The sequence below is a fragment of the Peromyscus californicus genome, unplaced genomic scaffold (assembly GCF_007827085.1).
Source record: "Peromyscus californicus insignis strain IS unplaced genomic scaffold, ASM782708v3 Scaffold_5__1_contigs__length_169319896, whole genome shotgun sequence".
Taxonomy (NCBI): domain Eukaryota; kingdom Metazoa; phylum Chordata; class Mammalia; order Rodentia; family Cricetidae; genus Peromyscus; species Peromyscus californicus.
Genome location: NW_026294573.1, coordinates 76,987,341 through 77,010,752, shown reverse-complemented (window position 1 = coordinate 77,010,752; position 23,412 = coordinate 76,987,341). Strand labels below are relative to the sequence as shown.

At 38.0% G+C, this 23,412-nt stretch overlaps 1 protein-coding gene across 1 annotated transcript in view; it reads right to left on the bottom strand.

The window, feature by feature from the left end:
- Rasef (RAS and EF-hand domain containing) overlaps positions 1–23,412 on the bottom strand; it is a 71,932-nt gene that overhangs the window by 4,862 nt on the left and 43,658 nt on the right. The window contains exons 10-16 of the mRNA XM_052716796.1: positions 20,895–21,129; positions 20,471–20,608; positions 20,236–20,380; positions 14,147–14,228; positions 12,842–12,956; positions 9,422–9,541; positions 5,582–5,658 (exon numbers count right to left, since the gene is read on the bottom strand). Of these exons, the coding sequence (XP_052572756.1) occupies positions 5,582–5,658; positions 9,422–9,541; positions 12,842–12,956; positions 14,147–14,228; positions 20,236–20,380; positions 20,471–20,608; positions 20,895–21,129 (912 nt within the window). The remainder of the gene's footprint in view (positions 1–5,581; positions 5,659–9,421; positions 9,542–12,841; positions 12,957–14,146; positions 14,229–20,235; positions 20,381–20,470; positions 20,609–20,894; positions 21,130–23,412) is intronic.

Genomic DNA, 23,412 nt, shown 5'->3' with positions numbered 1-23,412 from the left:
AATTGAATCAAGACTGACTTATGTGACTAGGCTTTAATTGAAGCTGTGTATTATGGCTCCAACTTTTACACTTTTATTTTATTAGGTATAATGCTAAATTCAAGGCTAGTCCCTTATTCACTTAATATCTTACTGAATCTAGTACAGGGCTGTACACACATCAAGTCTTCATAATAATGCACATATTATTAAGCCTGTAAATAAATATTAAGGGGAACATATGCACCTACAGCTTTCATCTGGCCTTCAGTTTCTTGAATATACTAAAAATGCAGGTGTGTCCTATGTTAAGGACATACTGATAATAAAACTAGAGGTCCAAGTCAGGTCAATTAAAGCTATAATAACAATAGCACAGCAGTAAATGACTCATAAGAAGTCTGTCTGATTTAATAGCCTAAAAGTCTACTAAAGAGCTATGGCCTGACTGTTACAGAACTGAGATGACCATTCCATCAAAATGTCTTTGCTCACCAATTGTTGGTTTTTAAAGACTTGCTGGGCGGTGGTGGCACACTCCTTTAATCCCAGCACTTGGGAGGCAGAGGTAGCCAGATTTCTCTGAGTTCATGGCCAGCCTGGTCTGCAAAGTGAGTTCTAGGACAGACTCCAAAGCTGCACAGAGAAACCCTGTCTTGAGGAAAAAAAAAAAAGATCTATTTAATTTTTTGTTTATTTATGAGTATTTTGTCAGCATATGCTAGTGTACACATGTGCCTAGTGCCGGTGAAGGCCAGAAGAGGGCATCAGATCCCCTGGAACTGGAGTTACAGACAGCTGTATACCAGCACATGAATAACTGAGCCCAGGTCCTATGAAAGAGCAGAAAGTGCTGCTAACCAATGAACCATCTCTCCAGCCTTGCACACCAGTTGTTTAAGTAAAGCTAGTGTCCATGCTACACTGTAAACAGCAGCTCACATAGGACCAGACAAACAGCAATGGTCTTTCCTTTCTTTTTACATAAAAAGACTTGAACCTATAGTTGGGATGTGACTAAGATACTCTATCCTTGTAACTTTACTATGGCCCCACAAGACAACTGAGTACTAAATTGTGACTTATTTAATAGAATGAAGGCTATTTCACAGAAATATAGACTTCTAATATTGGAAAGGACCTTTGAGGCCATTTTAATCAGTCCTCTTTGTAATTGTACAGATTAGGGATGTGTGGATGACTCCAGGGCTTCCATTTAGGAGTGGACTTTGAGAGCCCATAAGATATCTCAGAAGTACAGCACCTTCCATACAGGCCTGAGAACTTAAGGTTGATCCCCAGGGCCCATGTGAAGGTGGAAGAAGAGATCCAACTCTGTACATGTATACGATGGCATGTGCATGTCCACACTCACAAACACACATCATATGCACACACACATATATAAGCACTCAAGTATGACACATATAATTAATACTACTACTACTACTACTAAATATAATAATAATAAATAAAGCTTTTTTGTGAAGAATGAACTTTGAGTCTCACTTTGTCACTCCCTTCCAATATGTAGGCAGCAGCTTGTTGCCACTTACAGGGTATGAGTATTTCTTCGCTGAATGCTTGTACCCAGAAATGTTTCAGATTTTTGAATTTTACAGGTTTGGGGAAATTGCATAGATTTTACCAGATAGGCATCCATAAGTTAAAAAAATAATTGAAATGTTCCATGATTAAACATGTTTTGGTCATCATGACAACATGTCACAAGTGTACAAACTGAGACTGAGTATAATGCCAGCTTTTACTAAGCCTTGGCCCAGCAACACTCTAAGGCCTGTGGGTTCTTTCCTTCACTATATGTAACTTGTTCAGACATAGAAACTGATGCTCCCAATGGTCCCAAAAGCACAGAGTCATCATTTGACTTAGCCGATAAAAGTGTGGCAATGGCTGCTTTCTGCCAACAGTAACGTTAGCTCAGGCTAAAACAAAGCAAAAATTCACATGTTCAGAAGACTCTGTGTTTAAACATCCAAGTTTCTGCCTATTCTACGTTACATATAAAGTCAATGCTGTTTTTTTCTTTAAACAGATGATTTCCTTGGCTGAGGTGGGAGTCCTTAGACCATTGTTAATGCCCAAACTGTTCAATGACACTAAGTCTGAGCCCAGGACACCTGCTGTTCCTTGCCACAAACAGATGTTTCTTGGACCTATGGAAGACCTGAGGCCTGTTTCCTCATTTTTTCAAGTCAGGGTAGTCATCTATTCCTAGATCACACTCCAAGTTAGACACTCCAGAGTCTAACTTACCAGGTGCTATAAATCTGTGTCACCAATTAAAATGTAGCAAGGCCAGGCCTGTGGAGAAGGCCATGCACATATTTTGGGCCGCCTCCAAGATTATCAGACTTTTTCCAGACGTCCAGGAGGGACGTGAGTGTGACAGAGATCCTGCTTGGTGCCTTGAAACACATCAGAGAGGGAAAACTTTCGGAGGTTTAGTTTCAGCTGGATTTTGTTTCTTAGACAGCCGCATTGCCCTGGTTATGGAAAAAACTAGTAACTATGGAGTGATGATAATCTGAAAGGGCCCATCTTTGTGTCCTTGGCCCTTCTTCTGAAACCCTAATCAGTTAAGATACTGCTTGGTTTCCCACATGGGTTTTTTTTTTCTTCCATAGAGGGAGTAGATTCTGTCCTACCTCAGATGCTGAAGTCACTGAAAGAATGGTGCTATTCTTTTCAGTGCTTGGAAACAATAAAAATACATGGCTATGAAAAAAAAAAAATGTAGCAAGGAAAACCACAGGTCAGTTTTCACACTAATTATTCTTACATGAATTCAAAAATCATCAGAAAAAGAACTGCATGCAGAAAACTATGTAGTTGTTCGTCTATAATTAGAGAACACTGTCCTTATTTAAATTTTGTGGATTTTTTTCCCTTTTGGTAGATACATAATTCCTTTATTACAGCAAGAAATCATGCTTCCATTAGTGACAGACTGCCTTAGTTAAGGTTTCTGTTGCTCTTATAAAAAAACATGGTCATGTTACTTGGGGAGCAAAGGGCTTATTTTAGCCTACAATTCCACACCACAGTCCACCAGCCAAAGAGGTCAGGGAAGGAAACTGGAGGCAGAAACTGAAGCAGGAGCCACAGAGAAACACTGCTTACTGGCTTGCACCCCATGGTTTTCTCAACCTGCTCTCTTATCCACCACAGGACCACTTGCCCAGGGGTGGCACCACACACAGTGGGTTGTGCCCTCTCAGGTTAGTCACTCATAAAGACAACACTCCACATGCTTGCTTACCACATAGTCCATGGAGGCATTTTCTCGACTGTGCTTTTCTCTTACCAGGCAAGTCTACCTTGTGTCAAGTGGACAAAAAACTAATAAGGAAAACTGACCCATTGTCAACTTGAAACACAAACACACTACTGTTAAATCATAACCTTTCCTTTCTTGTTCATCTCCAAGATCTCAATATTAGTATTACAATAGAAAACATTTCAACTTTTAAAATACCAAAGTCTTTAAATTCAAACACAAATTTCAAAATTCAAAGTTTCTATGATATACTCAAAGTCTCTTTAAAATTCCAAGTCTCTTAACTGTAGAATCCTATAAACAAAAAAAAAATTTACATACTTTTCTACTCCAACATGGAAGAACCAGAGCAGTCACAATTAGATCAAAGCAAAGCCACAGGAAAAGTTCAGTGTTTGATTTATGAGACCCACTCATCTGGGCTTCAAAGGTACGTGCCCAGTCTAAGCTCTATCACACACACACACACACAGTGTGGTTCATAGGCTGAGACCAGCTACAAGCTGAAGGTGCTTTGGTCTTTGATGGTCACCCCATGGTACTGGCATCTCCAAAATGCTGAGTCTCTGTGCAACTGAGCTCCATTTTGACCAACAGATTCTCCTGAGCTTACTTTAGGAACCCTGCCCTGCCACACAGTACCAAGCTTAAATTTCTCTTCAATCCCTTCAATCCTGGGGATTCAACTGTAGGTGAGACTGCACGCTCACCAATGTCCTCACATGGCTTCTCACAATACCAAGCCTCATCTGCTCTCCATTACCCTTTTATCCCTTAAAAACCCAGTACCACCTGGGAGACATCAACAAGTTTGGCTGTCACTGTGAAATACAGCCTCAGCCCACCTATGGACCAGGGCTTTTGTATGCTGACCCTAAGGAAACACAGAAGATTTTACCTTAGTAGTACTTGTCTCTTAGTAGTCATCACTAATTTATCAGTTCCAGCTGACCAGTGTTGATAGTCCCAGAAAAGCAAAGATTCCATTTTAGTGCTTCTGGTCTCTTCTCAAACACAGCTGATTCAGCCCCAGCTGACACAGATTATATATTCTCCATTCAAAATATCACATGAAGAGTCCCAATAAAGTCTTTGAAGTCTCTGACACTTCAAAATCCAAGCCCCTATCATCTGTATTTTTTGTATCTTTCAATTTTCTCTTCATAACTCCCACAGAATAACTCATTAAGTTATGGACATCCAAGATTTTTCTAGCCTAAAGTTCAGTTCCATAATCCTTTCACAATCTGCCCAAAACAATATGGTTAGGTCTGTCCTGGCAATAGTCCACTCTTTGGTACAAATTTCTATCTTAGGGTTATTATTACTGTGATAAAACAGCATGACCAAAAGGAAGCTGGGGAGGAAACATTTTTTTTGAGCTTACAATTCCATGCCACAGACCATCATGGGAGACAGGACAGTGACCTGGAAGTAGAAACTGAAGCAGATACCATGGAGAAATGTTGCTTGCTGGTTTCCCCCTCATGGCTTGCTCAGCTTACTTTCTTATATAACCCAGAACCACATGGTCAGGAGGACCAAATGGCCAGGGGTGGTAGTATGCAGAGTTGTACCAAATCAATCACTAATAAAGAAAATATCCCAGAGGTTTGCCCACAGATCAATCTGGTGGGAGTACTGTCTCAGTTGAGGTTCCCTTTTTCAAATGGCAATATCTGTGTCAAGTTGACAGAAACCTAACCAAGGAACACACCAATCAGAAAATATAAATCAGGGAGATAGTACAGGCATATCTAATAATACTTGAAGAACTGACATACATGTTTTTATGTAAGTCTTCTAATGATGAGTTTTATTCTAATCCACATGTGAAATGTTATGTATTCTCCACACCACTGCCTTCTTTTAATAATTACAAAGTGAGCAATTCAGACAGTGATTCCAAATGGTATGATATGAATTTGCTATTTTTACCCTAGTTGATCAGCAAAATTTCCTAATAGATAAGCTAATAACAGCCTGTTGTGTTTAAATTTTGGTTTCAGTAGATGATTCTATAATTCAAGTATCACCTTTCATGGTGATATTTTACAAAATGTTCAAAAAATACTGCAGCTATATCTCTTTTGTTCAGTAATAAAAATATTTAGCCAATGTCGACAATGAACAAGCAGAATTATTAGATTTTATAATAGATACATATACTGTTTTCCTTACCATGAAAGACAGAACTATGTTCTACAGGAGATATTTTAACTACATGCTATTCGGAAGAAATCTAACATATCCATTAGGTCAGTGAAAAATTGAATTTTCTAAAGACAAGGCAAACTTTACCGAGCAAGATGGAGAACAGCTTCAACCACATTGGAGCCATCTTTGGCACTGGTTTCACAGAACAATGCCCCATAGGTCTGCAGAAAAGAAGTATACAAGTTCAGTGAAGGCTTTGGTTAGATTTCCTGATACTTGAGTTACTATATTATAAACATTTTTTCCTAGCCAAGTATGGTAGCATGTGGTGATATTTGTATTTGTGCTCTAACAAATAAAGTTTGCCTGAACATTAGAAGGAGGAGTTAGCCACTAGTTAACCATAGGAGGTTAACCATGGAGGTCTGTACAGACAGACAGGAAGTGTTAGAGCAGGGTAGAGAGAGGAAATGATAAGGCGGGGTGGAGATAGGAGCTTGCTCTCTTTCTGCAGAGAGTTTCGTAGGAGTAAGAACTTGCTGCTCTGCCTGGATGATCTTTCAGCTTTTACCCCAATATCTGGCTCTGGGTTTTTTATTAATAAAACCGTTTAGCAATTTGTGTTACAGTGGCACACTTTGGAGGCAAAGGCAGCTTGATCTCAGAGTTTGAGGTCAGCCTGGTATATAGAGTGAGTTCCAGGCAACCAGTGCTACAAAGAGAAACCCTGCCTAGAAAAACAACATATATTTATGGAGTGGAGTGGAGTGTGCCTGGAATACCAGCACTAGGCAGGTGGAAGCAGACTTTCAAATCCTGCCTGTTACACGTGACTCTACCCCAAACAAACAAAACAAACCAGTCTAAGCACAATAATACTAGGAATAGTTGCTAATCTGAAGATTTTTATTTTATATTTAAAAAATGCAAAATTTCATTTACAATAATTAAGCACATAACACCACATATTCTCTTCAAAAATTTGAGACAGATGAAAATGACAGCTTAAGGTAGTCATTTAGGAATTACATATATACCAAAAGAATGTTTGCAGTATCAGGTCAGTTGGAAGTCCTTGATTACATAGCAAGACCCTGTCTCGGTGAGGGGAAAAGGGTGTGTTTGCTTGGTCCAGGGGCTAAGGCTTCTTCCATCATACTCTCAGCTTCTTCCATCAGAGTACAGAGCTCCTGTATTGCTCAAGTGGAATATTCCAGTCCACAGACAATTACCATTAGTTGCCCTTGCATAGTTAGTTGCTCCTCTGCTTCTAACCTTTAAATGACTCTCACCCTTTTTGAGGCAATATTTAAATGCTTTTCCCCAGCCAACCATACACGGCTTAATCTCAAGTTGAGGTAATTTTCCAGCTTTACCTTATATCATATCTTTACCCCATAAATCTCTAGGTACCTGGCCTTTCCTGTATTTCTCCAGTGGCCTAAATTCCAACTGACCTCAGGATGTTCACACTTGTTCTTCCCAATAGCTGGGTTGCCTACATCACTTCAATTCCTATTTTTTGTATTGGATTCTTTGATAATCATTAAGTTGTTTCTAATTCTGAAAAATATCTATTAGGTCTCCCTGTCATAAAACCCCAGTTTTTTGGTTTTTATTTTTATTTTTTTGCACTTGCCACAATTCTAACAGTTATGTATGGATGCTATTGTAAAGCAAGATGGAGACAAATTCTTTCAATAAAGGACAATTATGGATGCAACATCCTTGGGTGAGGATTAAATATTACCATATAGTGTAAAGGAAGGATTTGGTAGCTACTCTGTAGACTGACAGAGAAAAGATTCTACTGGGTTTATATAAGCAAACTAACAAAAAGAAATCTATAAAAATCACAAATACATATGTGTAGTAGAAACAGTACTGTTGATGGTTATATATGACAGGAAGAAGTAAAGTAAATCTTGAGGATTTCAAGAGTAAGTCAAAAGATGCATGAGGAAGCAACTTGAGAACTCAGATTGGCGCTAACAAATGCCAGGCCAAGATCCTAGGTCTAAAGAGGCTACGGGGAAAACTCCTGGCATATGAATGAAAGAGATAAGTGTCATGTTGGAGATCAAAACAAGTAAATATATAGAAGAAAAGATTGTGCTCCTGAGAGTAAAACATGCAGGCAAAGGACTGTCTCCAACAAAGTGAAGTACATTGTCCCCAAGTCAGAGAACAATATGGGTAACCACTGTACTAACAAAATGAATGGTACAAAGAGGAAGGAATGACCCTGTCTCCTGAAGAATAAAACTACACAGGAGTGAGGATTGTTCTCAACAGAGTCAATCACACAGGGTGAAGACTCTCCCTAACACAGTCAGACACAGGAGTGATGACTTAATCCACTACAGTGAACTATGTAGGCATGAGGACTGTCTCCAACACAAAGAACTACACAGTGAGAACTATATCAGAAATAGTCAACTACACAGGATGAGGACAATGTCCAACACCAGCAACTACAGGCTCAGACTCTTAACACAGTGTAATATACAGTGGTGAGGAATAAAGCATAGTGAACTACAAGGGGTAAGGTATGAAGTAGACAGGTATGAACTATCCCTAAAACCATGCAATGTGAGGACTGTGTGCAACTACTCAAGGTGAAAACTATCTCCAATAAAGTATAGGACAAGGGGTAGGAGATTGGGTCCAACACAATGTGTTGGACACAGTCTTCCACTACTGTGTATTAATACACAGTATGAGGATTGTATCTAACACAGTCAATTATACAAAGTAAGGGCTGGTTCAACACAAGGTGAGAATACTTCATAACACAGTCAATTATACAGGATAAGGACTGCCTCCAACACACTGAAATAAATAGGGGTGAAGACTGTCTTCAACACAGGAACTACACAAGTCTGTCAGCTACACAGAGATGTGAACTTTTATAACACGAATCTTAAATGGCCTTATTAATAAAAAACTTGAGAGTCAGGTATTGGGGTGAATTCTGAAAGATCAGAGAAGCACAACAAGCCACAGCTAACCTCACCTCCATAACTTCTCAGCTGATCTTGTTTCCTCAAACTGGAAGCCTCTGGGCCCTCATCAGAATGGTTCTCAGCTGAACTGCTGCTAAAAGCTTAAAAGCTTAACAAGGCTTTAGTTCATGGTCCTCATGCCTTATATACCTTTCTGCTTCCTGCCATCACTTCCTGGGATTAAAGGCGTGTGTTACCATGCCTGGCTGTTTTCAGTGTGGCTTTGAACTCACAGAGATCCAGATGGATCTCTGCTTCCAGAATGCTAGGATTAAAGCTGTGTGTGTGCCACCATTTTCTGGCCTCTATGTCTATCTAGTGGCTGTTCTGTCCTCTGACCCCAGATAAGTTTATTAGAGTGCACAATATATTGGGGGACACAATATCACCACAAACTCTGTCTACCATGGTGAACTACACAACATGAGTGAGAGCTGTTTCCAACAAGTGCAATATATAGGGTAAGAAATGTCTCCAGTATAGTGAACTACATAGTGATAAGATCTGTGTCCAAAATTGTTAACAACACAGGATAAAAAACATCTCCAACACAATGAACTACACAGGGGGAAAGTACTTTATCAAACACAAGGAACTAGAGAAGAGGACTTTCTCAACTCACACTCTCAGTGAAGTAGACAGATATGAACTGTCCCTAAAACAGCCAACTACACAGCATGAGGACTGTGTATAACAGTGAACTACTAAAGATAATGATTATCTCTAACAATGTGTGAGACATAGAGGTGAAGATTGTGTACAGCACAGTAAAGTACACAGGAGTAAGGGTTGTGTCCAAAACAATGAACTACATAAGCATGAGGACTGTCTCTAACACAGTGTACAATATAGGATGAGGTACAACACAGGGTGAGGACAGTCTCAGTGCAGTGAACTACACAGGGAAGGACTGCTTTCAATTCTGAAAACAATGATCTACCGTGATATTGTCTCATTTTGGACACCCCCCCACTCTTACCATGGCCAGTTTTTCTCCAAGATATGCTGAGATACACATTTGTTTCTCTGCACTAGCAGTATCACGAAGATCGGCCTTGTTTCCTACTAACATGATAGGAACAGGACTGTGGGCTCCATCCTACCAGGAAGGAAAAGAAGTGGACATACATCAAACACTGAAACCAACTATAGTGCTGTAACAATGGTACCAGTAGGTACCAGTAGGTACCATTGTCCATTTGTCTAAAGGAGCCAAATTTATTATACATAATCATTTATAGTTGTAGAACAGAATACATAGCTATTTTGATTATCTATGTCTTACTGCTAATTGCAACAATCAAATTGCTTACATTAAAAATAATATTTTTAAAATTCAACACACCTTTAAGTACAATTACCCTTCCTCCTCATTTGCAAATGAGAAGTCTGCAATTCAGAGAAATGAAAAGCTGAAAGTTAGGTCCCAACATGGATGTATTGCCCCACTTAGGCAATGTTCCACTCTTGGATAGTAAAAAAGGTAAAGGGTATGAGACTAGTCATATGCACAGTGCACAGTATACTACAATCACTATACAACCCAGTGGCATGACCACAGAATTCTCTTCAGTTGAAATGTCCACAGGATGTAGGGTAACACCTTCTCCTTAAAACAGTGTTCATTCTACAGCAACTGCTTTATCCCAGGTGCAAATTATAGATCATTCTTCATTTATCCTAGTAGAAGACTGGGGTGTAAAGTTCACACTCACTACTCTAGTTTACAACAAAGCAAAATAGTCATGTCATAAATTCCAAAGCCACCCAATCAGTGTGTGCAGACTTCTACAGGATCTCAGAACCACTAGTGAGGCCAGGAGCTCATGTCTGGAGGTAAGGGTCTCCTAGATCATTTTTCACCTTGTAAGGCTGCGATGTAAATAAAAGATGTGACATGCATGACAGAACAGAAACACACGTTTCTGGTTCCTAGCTACAATAAGCAGCCATCCCACAACAAACACTTGGAAATTAAACTTTGAAGTGCTTAAACGACATGCTCATTCAGTTTGGTATGTTTCTCATACAGGGTCAAGACATAAGGACAAACATGAGACTATATTTGACATTCATCTTTGACTTAAGGCATAAAAGTGTATTTAATGTGAAGGAGAGCAAGGAGCACATGGCCCTCCTCCATAATTGTTGTTCTACACATTCAGATGCTCATGAACTATCTTCTCTGGTGATCTCTTCAGGATTCATGGTGAAGACAAACAAATAATTAGTCACACTAGCCAAGGAGCTGAGTGTCTGTTGGGGCCCAGTGTTGAGGTCAAGCTGTGACCTATTAAAGGGTCCCTTGAAGAGGGGAGTGAGGAATTGAGAGATGCTAGATAGGAAATATAGAAGTAGATGGAGAGAAAGATAGAGACACAGGATAGCTTTGAGGGGCCCTGGGTCAACACCCAGCAGTCCTGAGTTGATTCATGATGAGCTTTTTATACATCAGCAAGGGGAGGAGCAAAAGACCTTCCCCTCTCAAGGTCGTAACCTGGTAACCACACCTTTGGCCAAATATTCCTATTACTCAGCCCTGCTGAGTAAAGGAAGCTCAGACTTTCTGATCTTGAGTAAGGCCTTACTAGGGAGCCTCTCTGGGCCCCCACACTGAGTAAATAACTTCCTAAAGTCATATAAATAGAATGTAGCATCCTTTCAAGTACAGATGTAAACATTACTTTCTCTGTGAGATCCCCTTGGTCCTGTTGCCTCATCACAGGCCTGGGCTCCACCTTCTTTATTCTTCTGCAATCCCTGCCACTTCCTGCGCACCATTTACTCGCTGTACAATTCCTTTAGTTTGCTGTCTTATCCATGTCTGCAACTAGCAATGGTGACACTCTCTTTAAGCCAATTAATAGGGACTATGTAATTTCAGTCCCTCATCTTAGGAAGAGCCATGGAGTCTCTTTCTGGCCATTCTTTTTCTATAGTGAAATTCAAATGCAATGTGATTTGTCTTGAATACAATTTTCTTCCTTTTCTGGTGCCATGAAAAAGTGATATGGATGGTTGAAAAGCTCATTTGTAATATGCATCTGCAGTGTCTCACTTAATGTAAGGACATTTCCGCATTGGCTGACCTTGCCTTTTGAATTACCATTTTCTGAGCATTTTCTTCAGCATACATAAAGCCTGAAAATGGAGACTAAGCCCCAAATATTAATGATAAGATGTTTGGCACAGGACTACTGAGTTCTATTCCATAGTAGAAGGCTCTCTTGCAGAGACAAGCTCCTTAGTGTTCCTTTAGTTTCAAGGCAACTGCTATTCATTTGTAACTCACTATTGTACTTTATCAAAGTACTGGCCAATGTTGAGTCAAAAGGTTATGACTCATTCCATCCCTACATACTAGTATTATGAAAACAAGCAAGTATCATATACTTTCTATGCCTCAGAGTTCTCACAATATGTAAAAAAAATGCTTGTTTATTTATTTTTTCAGATGTTAGAGAAATAAATGTAATATATTGATAATTTTATCAAGTAAAATATTACATAAATGTGAATAATTTTAATTACATTCATAGTGACTTTAAGATATAGTGCTTTGGTAAAACATGACATATTTATGTTTCACCATCAAAGAATTATTCCAATCACACAACATCTTTTCCATAAATTCTGTAGTCAGGAAGCAAACATTAATTCACAGGCACACTTGAGATCAGACAACACTAGTCTTCAGCCTGTAACTTAATATGTTTAAAATACAGATGGTATTACTTACTTGGGAAGTAATATTTACCAGTAGTTTATATTTTCTAAAGAGTACCCTGTTGTTTTTATGCTTGTTAGTAACAACTGGCAGTAAACATAATACTTTTACAAATTCTGACTGTGAAACCAAATGATATGAAAGGTCCTTAAGTGGAGACATAGTCATCTTGACATAAAAGACACCCATCTCACATGTTAAAAATGCCAATTCATATTTCCAAGACATCTTGTGATTTCTAAATATTTCCACATGACAACTAGAATAATCTTAACTTTGGATCTTATCCCTGTTAACATCCCAGTATTGTCTCAGCTGTTTCTAAAATTCCTGCCACACTGTACATCCAATCCAACTACTTCCATGTTTGTCAAAGTTGCTTTTCTGTGTATCCGTGTTTCTACTTCATTACACAGGATTCCTATGTTTTATCTATCAAAGAATCCAAAAGTTGTTTCCAGAAGCTACTTGCAGAAATATCTTCAACTTGAGAATCCATCTTGGAAAGGTTGCCAATTGACATTGGAAATTGTCAGTCTTCTTGAGAGCACAGATCAGTGGCTCCTAATCACGTTCACACCAGCAAAAACAAACAAACAAACAAAAAACAATTGCATTTCTTAACAGTCCATGACTCCCTTGCATCTTCTGTTTCTTCATTATAATCCTTACCTCAACCATATCCACCCATTCTCGTACGTTCAAAAAGCTTTTTTCACAAGTAACATCATACAGCAGTAGGACACCATCTGCTTTTCTGAAGTAAGATTTGGCAATACTTCTGAATCTGGAAAAGACAAAGCAAAAGCTCGGTATCAACCTGTCATCTGGTCCTTGCCTTGCACTTCATCTCTCGTATGGCCTTTAGCTTTTACTTTCTATATCCAGTTCCAACAAAGACTACCGATAAGCTTCTCTAAAAGAGGTCTAGTGATCATTGAGAAAGCCCATCCTTTTCTCCACCTGGAAATTCCAAGAATGTCTCCTAACCCCAAACTTTAGCCCCAACAATGGTGAAAGCATAATGAAAAAAGTTCAACCCCAGAAACCAGCAAACAGACAGATGGGAAACCAAATATTTGTCTCAAAAATCAGGCAGTGAGTGACTGAAAAAAACATCTGATATTGACCTATGTCCTTTGCATGCACCTGTGTACCTTCCCACATACATATGTGCAAAGGCACAAATATGCAAAATGGTGGAATGCCCAGTCTGATGGAGAATTGTGTTCTGAAAGGGCAGGAGGAGGTTTTAGCGTTTGTTTTGTTTTTTAAATGAAAGGAGATAATATATTAAGGAGTGGGGCCAGAGGAACCTAGATGTATGCTGTTTTTTGCCTGTGGCCTAATCTCTAAGAGGCCAAAAATGGGGAAAACAATGAGGTAAGATTTGCAGTGACCAAGGGCAGATTGTGTCTCCATGGTCATCACTGAATCTTAGTGCAATGAATAGTACAGACCCAGGCCATAAAACATACTCATTGCAAAACTGAGAAAATTTTGACCCACAGGGATTTAGATAAAATTAAAATTTATGCTTCATACTGCTGGTCATTGGCAAGAAATCTAAGATATGGCATAACCAGAAGTTTATCTGCCTCTTATCTTGTGTAACTGTTGCCCTTCAATCAAGGATATTTGGTAGGGTCTGTTTGACTATCATGTAGTGCTTCAAAACTAAGTATCCCTCACAGTGACACTGTATTCAGAAATATTGCCTCCTTTCCACAGCAAAGCATGCAGTCACAACCAAACATCAGCTCAAAAGAAGATCAAAGACCCTCTTCTCTTACAAATGATACAAACATATGGGAGGAGATGTTGGAAAGATGAGCTTTATTGGTATTACATATACCTTACAATTACAAATACAGAATCTTCAAGCACAGTAATATGTTATGACTATAAATAGTATAGTCAACCCCATGAGGCTTTTATTTGTATTCTTTCATTCAAAACACTATGAAAAGCACTTGCCTCTCTTGCCCAGCTGTATCCCAGAGCTGAAGAACTGTTCGTTCACCATCTACAATCAGAGTTTTCATCTGGAAATCAACTCCTGAAATAGAAATAGCACAGGTAATTCTGTAAGTTTTGGCTAAAGCTAAAGCCAAAGCCAAAGTAGAAAGAAATGCACTTGGACTTCAAAGAACAAGCTTCAAATAAGTCAATTTACATATGTAGATATGGATGTACTAACTGCAGTCTTCCTGACCTAAGGTACAACTGACTATATGGAATAGAGCAATCTCAGCTCTTTTCTCCTAGATGACTGAACTAAGTCCTATATGTGTACATGCAAAACTATAAGAATGTATGTGTATGCACATGCATGTATGTTATGTGCATGCTATTTGTACAAGTATATGTATGCATATAACATTATATGTATATGTACATGGATGTTCACATATGACTATTGTACCCACATACACATGTATATTTATGTGTGTGTGAATATGTGTGTGTTTATCACACACAGAGACACACAAACACACATACAAATGTATGTCATGGTCTCTAGCAACCACAACAATACTTTGGTTATTTTATTAATTAAATTGAAGTGAAATTTCACTTTTGTTTTCTTAAAGTGTTTATCAGAGAACTATAAATTTACAAATATGTCCAATGTGGTGAAGGCAATCAATTTGGTTTATCATTTCTGACTGTCTAAATAACTCCTTAGATGAAGAAAAGTAAATGATAATTAGTATATTTCAGACACCTTCTACTGTTTATTATGTAAATTTGAAAAAAATGACATTAAAATTTTCTTTTTGTTGTTGTTTATGTAGTTTTGTTATCAGAGTAATAGTGGTAAGAAGAATTAGGAAATGCTCCCTCAGTTTCTATTTCGTGGGATAATTTAAGGAGTATTGGCATTAGTTCTTTGAAGATCTGGTAGAATTCTTTACTGAATCAACTTGGCTCTGGACTGTTTGTGGTTGGGAGATTGTAATTACTGCTACTATTTCACTAGGGGTTCTAGGCGTCTTTAAATTGTTTATTTCATCTTGATTTAACTTTGATAGATTGTATATATGAAATTGTTAATCCATTTCTTTTAGGTTTTCCAGTTTGGCGGAATAAAGTTTTTTTTTTTAATTTTATGATATTTATATCTTATTATTTCATTTGTGTGTATTATATATATATATGCCATGTGTGTGAGTGCCTATAGAAGTCAGGAAGGAGTGTAGGATACCCTGGAGCTGGAGTTAACAGGGAAGTATGAGCTGACTGATATGGGTGCTAGGAACAGAACTTGGGCTCTCTGCAAGAACAGTACATGCTTCTCAATGTCTAGGAAGACATCCAGATGTCTTCCTAGCCCTAGAATACAGATTTTTAAATTTATTATTCTCTAAGTTATCTTGGTGTCTACTGTAATGTCTTCCTTTACTCTCTTTTTAAATTTGAATCATCTCTCTTTTCATCTTTGTTTAATTTGGCTATAGATTTGTCAATCTCATTGATTTTCTCAAAGAACCAACTCTTCATTCACTGAATTTGTATTTTTGATACTGTTGTTTCTATTTCACTGATTTCAGCCCTCGATTATTTCTTCTCCTCTTCTATTTTGGATATTCTCTATTGTTGTTTTCTATAGCTTTCAGGTATGTAGTTAAGTTACTATTATGAGATCTCTCCTAGTATATGATATAGGCACTTAGTGCTATGAACTTGCCTCATAGAACTGCCTTTACTGTGTCCCAGAGATTTAGGTATGTTGTGTTTTTATTTTCATTCTATTCTAAAAGGTGTTTCTTTGATTTATGCGTTCATCTAATTTTCATTCAGTACTGACTTGTTCAGTTTCCATCAGTTTGTATACTTCCTGTTTTGCTGTTGTTATTGTTGTCAGGATCCTTAAGCCATGACAGTCAGAGAAGATGCAAGATGTTATTTCAACTTTCTAATATCTGTTGAGAATTGCTTTGTGTCCCACCCCCACTCTGATATATTATAATGTTCAGGGATGATTTATTCATTTTGGCCTCTTGGGTGTAGTTAATCTTTTCAGACTGAAATACTGCATTATCTATTATGAATCTAAATGCAAAATTTCTCAAGAAAAGACTTGCAAACTGAATTCAAGAACACATCAAAGAGATTAGCTATCCATCATGATCAAGTTGGCTTCATCCCAAAGATTCAAGATGGTTCAAAGTATATAAATCAAAAAACATAATCCACTACATGATCATCTCATTTGATGCAGAAAAAGACTTTGAAATAATACACCTACCTGTGATAAAAAGTCTTGGAGAGATTAGGAATACAAGGTACCTTTTTCAACATAATAAAAGAAATTTGCATCAAATCTACATCCTCAACAGTGAAAAACACAAAGCATTTCCACTAAAATCAGAAACAAGACAAGGATGTCTACTCTCTTTATACATATTTAGTATAGGGCTTGAAATCTTACCTAGAACAATAAGACAACTTAAGGACATCAAGGGGATTCAAATAAGAAAAGAAGTCCAAGTATCTTTATTTGCAGCTCTTATGATAGTGTATGTAAGTTACCCTAAAAATTCCACCAGGAAGCTAATACAGCTAAGGAGCAAAGAAGCAAGACAAGCAAGACACAAAATTCACACACACACACACACACACACACACACACACACACACACACACACACACACACGAGTACCCTCTGTCTGACATCCAAATGAAAAACAAACTGAGAAAGAAATCAAGGAAACAGTACCTTTCACCACAGCCTCAAAAACAAAAAAATCTTGGGATAACTTTAAGTAAGCAAGTACTTGTACAATAAAATCTTTAAGGCATTGAAGAAAGAAATTGAAGAAGATATTAGAAAATGCAAATACCTCTGACATTCTTATATGGGTGGGAGTATTGTGACAAAGGCCATTCTACCAAAAGCAATCTACAGATTAAATGCAATGCCTACCAATATTCCAACACAATTCTTCACAGAAATTGAAAATGAAAATACAGTCTTCAACTTCATAAACAAACACAAAAACACAAGATCTCTAAAATAATTATGAATAATAAAAGAACTGCTGGAAGTAACACTATCTCCAAGCTCAAATTGTGCTAGAGCTACAGTATTAAAAAACATCATGTCTACACAGAGGAAACAAACAACAACAACAAAGAAAAACAGGATGTTATTGGCATAAAAATAAATATGAATGAATATTGATGAATGAAATTGAACTGAATATCAAAACATAAGTCCACACACCTATGATAAAGAAACCAAAAATGCACACTGGGGGAAAGACAGCATCTTCAACAAATGGTGCTGGTCAATCTGGATAGCTACATGTAGAAGAATGCAAATAGATCCATACTGTTACCCTGTACAAAATGCACTCCAAATGGATTAAGAAGCTTAGCATAAGACCAGATACCCCGCATTGATAGAAGAGTAGATGGGGAATAAGGATGACTTCAGTGGCACAAGAAAGGATTTCCAAACATGGTGTCAACAACACTGTCCTCTACAACAAATAACAATCAGACCTCATGAAAAGCTTCTGTACTGTAAGAACACGGCCATTTTTGCCCACATAATGAGAAAAAAAATCCTTACCAATGATATATCTGATAGGAGATTAATATCTAGAATATATAAAGAATTAAAAATAACTAAATATCAAGAAAACAACTTAATTAAAATATGGGATACAGAATGAAACAGAAAGTTCTCAAAAGATGAAACACAAATGGCTGAGAATTATTTAAGAACATGTTCAACATCCTAGGCCATCAGAAGACAGTAAATGAGAACTACTTTGAGATTTCTCTTACCCAGTCAGAATGATTAAGACCAATAAAGCAAATGTCAGCTGATACTGATAAGGATACAGGGAAAGGCGAATACTTATCCATTGTTGTTCGGAGTGCAAACTTGTACAGTCATTACTATGGAAATCAATGTAGTGGTTGTTCAGGAAGCTGGGAACAGATCTTCCTCAAGACAGAGCTATGCCATTATTAGGCATATAACCAAAGAACTCTATATCCTACTACAGAGATACTTGCTCATTCATGTTCTTTGCTGTTCTATTCATAGCAAGCAGAATTTAGAAACAGGTCAGATGTCTTTCAACTGAGGAATAGGTAATTAAGAATGACATATATTTACACAATGGAATATTATTTAGCTATTATGAAAATTGAACTTATTAAATTCATAGGCAAATGATTGGCTCTAGAAATATATAATTCTGAGTGAGATAACCCAGGCCCCCCAAAACAAATATTCCATGTTTTCCCTTCTATGTGATTGTTTGCTTTTACACTTTCAATATGCTAAAGTAACATAACAATAAAATGACTCCTGAGGACGTAGTGTTATACCTACATATAAGTGTCTTGCTCAACCTACACCAGAGAAGCTTCTTGTTACAGTAAATGGGAATTAACACAAAGACCCACAACTGGACCAGACACAGAGAGTGAGAGATTTTGGAGCACTTGGTCCTAAAAGAGATCCAGGTTCATTAATCTATGTGGAAGAGGAGGCAAAAAAAAAAAAAAAAAAAAGATTTTAGGAGCCAGATTGGAGGGATGACTCCAAGGAAATAGTGTCTTCCAGAGACAAAAGAACTGATGAACATATGAACTCACAGAGACTACATTAGTAAGCATGGGACCTACATAGTTTCAAGCCAGATGGGGTCGCAGTAGTGAGAGAACTGGACAATGGTTCCTACCTTTAACAATGAAGATACTTGTAATTGGTATCTATTGGTGAAGGGAAAATCAGTTTTCTACAATGGAGTGTTACTGCATATATGACCCTCCTCCAGGGCAGGAGTAGTAACTCAACACAATAGAACTCCATGGCTTTTTTTTAAATGTGGATTTTGTTTTTGAAAGACATACACACACAGAGAGAGAGAGACAGAGACAGAGACAGAGACAGAGAGAGACAGAGAGAGAGACAGACAGAGACAGAGACAGAGACAGAGAGACAGAGACAGAGACAGAGACAGAGAGAAGATGATGAAATTGGGTGAGTAGGGCAATAGGAGTATCTGGAAGTAGTTGAGGGAGGGGAAAATATGATAAAAAAAAATTTAACCAAAAAATATTTTTGTTGGTTTGAAAAAAAAAAAACCATCCCCCAAGGGGAGTGGCACTATTAGGAAGTTTGGCCTTGGTGGAGGAAGTATGTCATTATTGGGGCAAGCTTTAAGGTCTCTTTTGATCAAGCTTCCCTCAGTGTTATGGTCAGTTGACTTCCTGTTGCCTGCAAGCCAAGATGTAGCCAGCATGACATCTGCACACCACCATGTTCTACATGATGATAATGGACTGAACCTCTAGTCCCCTCAATTAAATGTTTTCCTTATAAGAGTTGCTGTGATTATGGTGTCTCTTCACAGCAATAAAAACCTTTACTAATACAATAAGATTAAAAAGACTAAGAAAGACCAAAAGAAAGAAAGAAAAGAAAAAAGAAAAGAAAAGAAAAATTATTGCTACATAAACTCATTTTCTTGTGGACATATGGAAAGGAACACAAATACAAATTTGAATTTGACTTAATCTCAAATTTTCCATGGTTATTGAGAAGTTCTTAACATAAAATTAAGGGTCAGAAGGCTCTCTATCCCTAGCCACCAATGGAAATATGCACTTCTTTCCACATAGCATTTTTAAAATTCATTTTGGTCCACTTATATCCATTGGGGCGAAAGTTCCTTGAAAGTTGAGATTCACTCAGCTTTCTTCACTGTGCACCTCAGCACTTCAACAGTGCCAGGTGCTCAAAAAAAGGCTTGAAAAATAAGGGTGGAATTAAAGAATCTACTGTGTCTTAGCAGGGTTTGTTTGATTCCACTATCTACAAAGATTCCCACTGTCAGTCAATTTCTTTATTTGATTTTGGTGAAAATAAAGGATTATTCTACCACAAGGGCACACACACAAACACACACAGCGTCTGTATACCTGAATGAATATGTAGGTTTTTTTTAATCTGTGAATCTGTGTATATAATCCTGAAAGAAAAGAAATCAAGCTAGAGATGGTCATTCTTCTACTATCAGTGGAGGTAAGAGCCATACCTAGGGTTGCACTTGTGTTCCCTTGGAATTCATTCTTGCAGAGTCTCATGAGGAAGCTGGACTTCCCCACCGCAGCATCTCCGGCAAGCACAATCTTGTAAGCCTTCTGAGATGTGGGTTTGGAGTTATTATCTACCATGTCTGTCTAGAAGGAAATAGCCACACAGGTGATGATGGGAGCCATTTTTATCCTAAGTAACATGTCATGAACAAAAGAGTCTCAGATGATACCTACTTGAAGTGAAAGAGCTGAGATGGGTTTTCTGGAGGAACTTCCAGTGCTGCCTTCACCAACAGACCCCCGTGGCTTCCAGTGTAAGACAGAGGCCACACTTTCAGAATCAAACGCTTCTTCATCCCTTATATCAGGAACCTATCCAAAAAAATCAACAATTAAAAATCAAGACTCTCACACATACATCACACACCAAAGAAAAATAAAACTATGCTACTGAGTCTACTATCAGTGTGATTATTGAACAAACCTCCTCTTAAGGCAAATCTTTGAGAATTCCTCCTTAGGTTGGTAGGGGGAAAATACATTCTAATGAATAAGCTTCCTATTTATGATCTTAACAGCACATAATCTGTGGTCCCATAAAACATGGTCAAGATTTTAGTCAAAGGAAGGCATCAGAGTACCATGGTTTCTAACTTACATCTGTGTCTGATTCATCTCCCCCAAGGCCCTCCTGTGTTCCATGTAAACTCTGAAATCCTCTCTGATGCTTGTAGTCCATCTCAGAGTCACACTCATTGGAGTCTCTCAGAGTAGACAAGCCACTGTCAAAACAACTCTCAGGCAAGCTGTCAACTTCATAATTCATCTTCTGCAGAGGATCACAGAGAGCCAAAGAGTCACAATCCTCATCTGCATATGAAGAATGGAATGACCTTGTGATAAAAGAGGAGACAACTTTACCAAGGAGTTCACAATGTACGAGAGCGCAAAGGAACAAGCTGACAACATTGTCACTTGCCAGGAGATTCATGATGTTCCCTTGGCATAGGAGAGGAAGTATAAAGTGCAATCAGTTCATTCTGTGCAATAATCTACAATGACAAAAGCCCTCAAATGCGAAATCTTATACATATAATTCTTTTAAATTGGCTGAACTATTTCCTGATACAAAGAATGAGTACCCTAGATACAAATACAATCTTACACTAATTAAATATCCCTAGAACACAAGATCTTTTTTACTATTGTACAGTTTGACCATATTTGGAATAGTTTGTCTATTTCTAGATTGTAACTCTTTTCTATTTGTTATTCCATTTGTTTGTTTGTTTGTTTTCAAGACAGGGTGTTGGGAAAATTTTCCCTTGGGAAAGAAGAGGGGCTATTAGGCAAAGACTACCCTCATTCAAAGTCCCAATGACAAAACTAAGTTCAATTTTACCAAAGTCTACCCTGGAAAACCAATGAGTTTATTGTGTATACATACAGAGCATGGGTCAGGGTTTACTGACCAGAATGTGAATGAGCCCAAACATCTGCACAGGAAAGTCTCACCCAGTGGGGAGGATGGCTTCCCCACAGTTGCACAAATAGAGCTCCCTCTCTTAGTCTTCCCAATACATACGTACTCCAGAATCTCCACAAGACTTCAAGGCCATGTGCAATTAGGGTAAAACACGTATAACTGGTTACAGGACAATGACTGAATACAAAGGTGAAGGTCCAATGACCCTCTCTATCCCCTCCTTCTATGAGGAAAAGTCAATAGTCAGTAGCCCAAACTTCAAGATTTTTTTGCAAGCAATCAGAGTTTTTATATTACCATACAAAAGAAAAGCACCCCGTTAACTTCATATATCATTAACCATCAGAAAAGAAGATCTATACAGGCCACGGTGGTTTCTAGTTGTGTTCAGAATGAGGAGCAGATGAAGCTGACTTTGCCTCTCTGTGGTCCTGATGATGTGATGAAGACACTGTCTCTTAAAACATACTATAGAGGAACTCTTATTCCAGTACCAGAGTCTCATCTGTGGCATCGTTCTTTCAAGAATAAATCATGAGATTTCTGAAGTAATTTTGTTTTTTATGCTTTCCTCTACATCTTGCTGAGAACTGCTCTTAACTATTAGTCCAGAAAAGTAGCATCGAATCTGCACATTTTAAAAATATGTATTTTAGTAATAGCATATTTCAACTACTTAAAAATAAATAAGCCACATTTTATAAAATTAGTAAATCAACAAACAAAAATCGGAACCATGTTTTTACACAGGCAGTCTGTAGTGAGGGACTTTCCCAATGGAAGCAAGAGCATCAGCTATCACCAGGTGTGGTAGAGCACTACTGTTCTGTAGTGAGAGACTGTCCCAGTGGCAGCAAAAGCATCACACCAAGTTTGGTGGAGCACTATTGATCATGACCAATTTGAAATCTGAGCAGCTATTGAATAACTTTCCCAATATTGAGACTGATGACAATCCCCATGGGGGAGAGAATGAAGAGCATCATCAGGAGGGGGATCAGATCATCATCCGTGCTTGAATGGGACTCTCCAGTGACACTGTTGTTTGGGGTCCCTCCTGTTCCTGTAAGTAAGCCCTATAAACTCACTGGTTTATCAAACTGGACTAGTATGGAACTGTAGCTTTAGCCTTTCCTTGATGTCCACTTATCCCAAAGAAAAACTCAGGCAATATTTGGATACTAAGAACATACTTATTTATACTGAAAGTACTCTCCCCACATACAAAAGGGGACAAACCTGAGTTAGAAAGCTTCAAACACACAGGAAACTTTAATGTATCCTTTTTCCTTTTTTTGAACACTTTGACATAACACAAACTTAGCTTTTAGCTACCAATGTTGTACATGAACATCCATGTGCGAGCGCACACACACACACACACACACACACACACACACACACACACACACACAAATAATCACTGTTTATTATTTGGTCTCTTAAGAGTCAAGTTAAATTCTAATTTTTGCAACTTTAATTCTAATTTTTGGTATATCTTGGTGGGTGTTTTAATATTTAGTACCTGATAAACCTAGTCACATTTTCTACTTTTTTACTTTTTTTAATATTAAACACTGACAGATCATGACAAAAGGCTCAAAACAATCACCATCCATAATGCAACAAACTAGGACATGATTAGAGGTAAGAATGGTGGATGTGCACACAATAAATCAAAGCATATTGA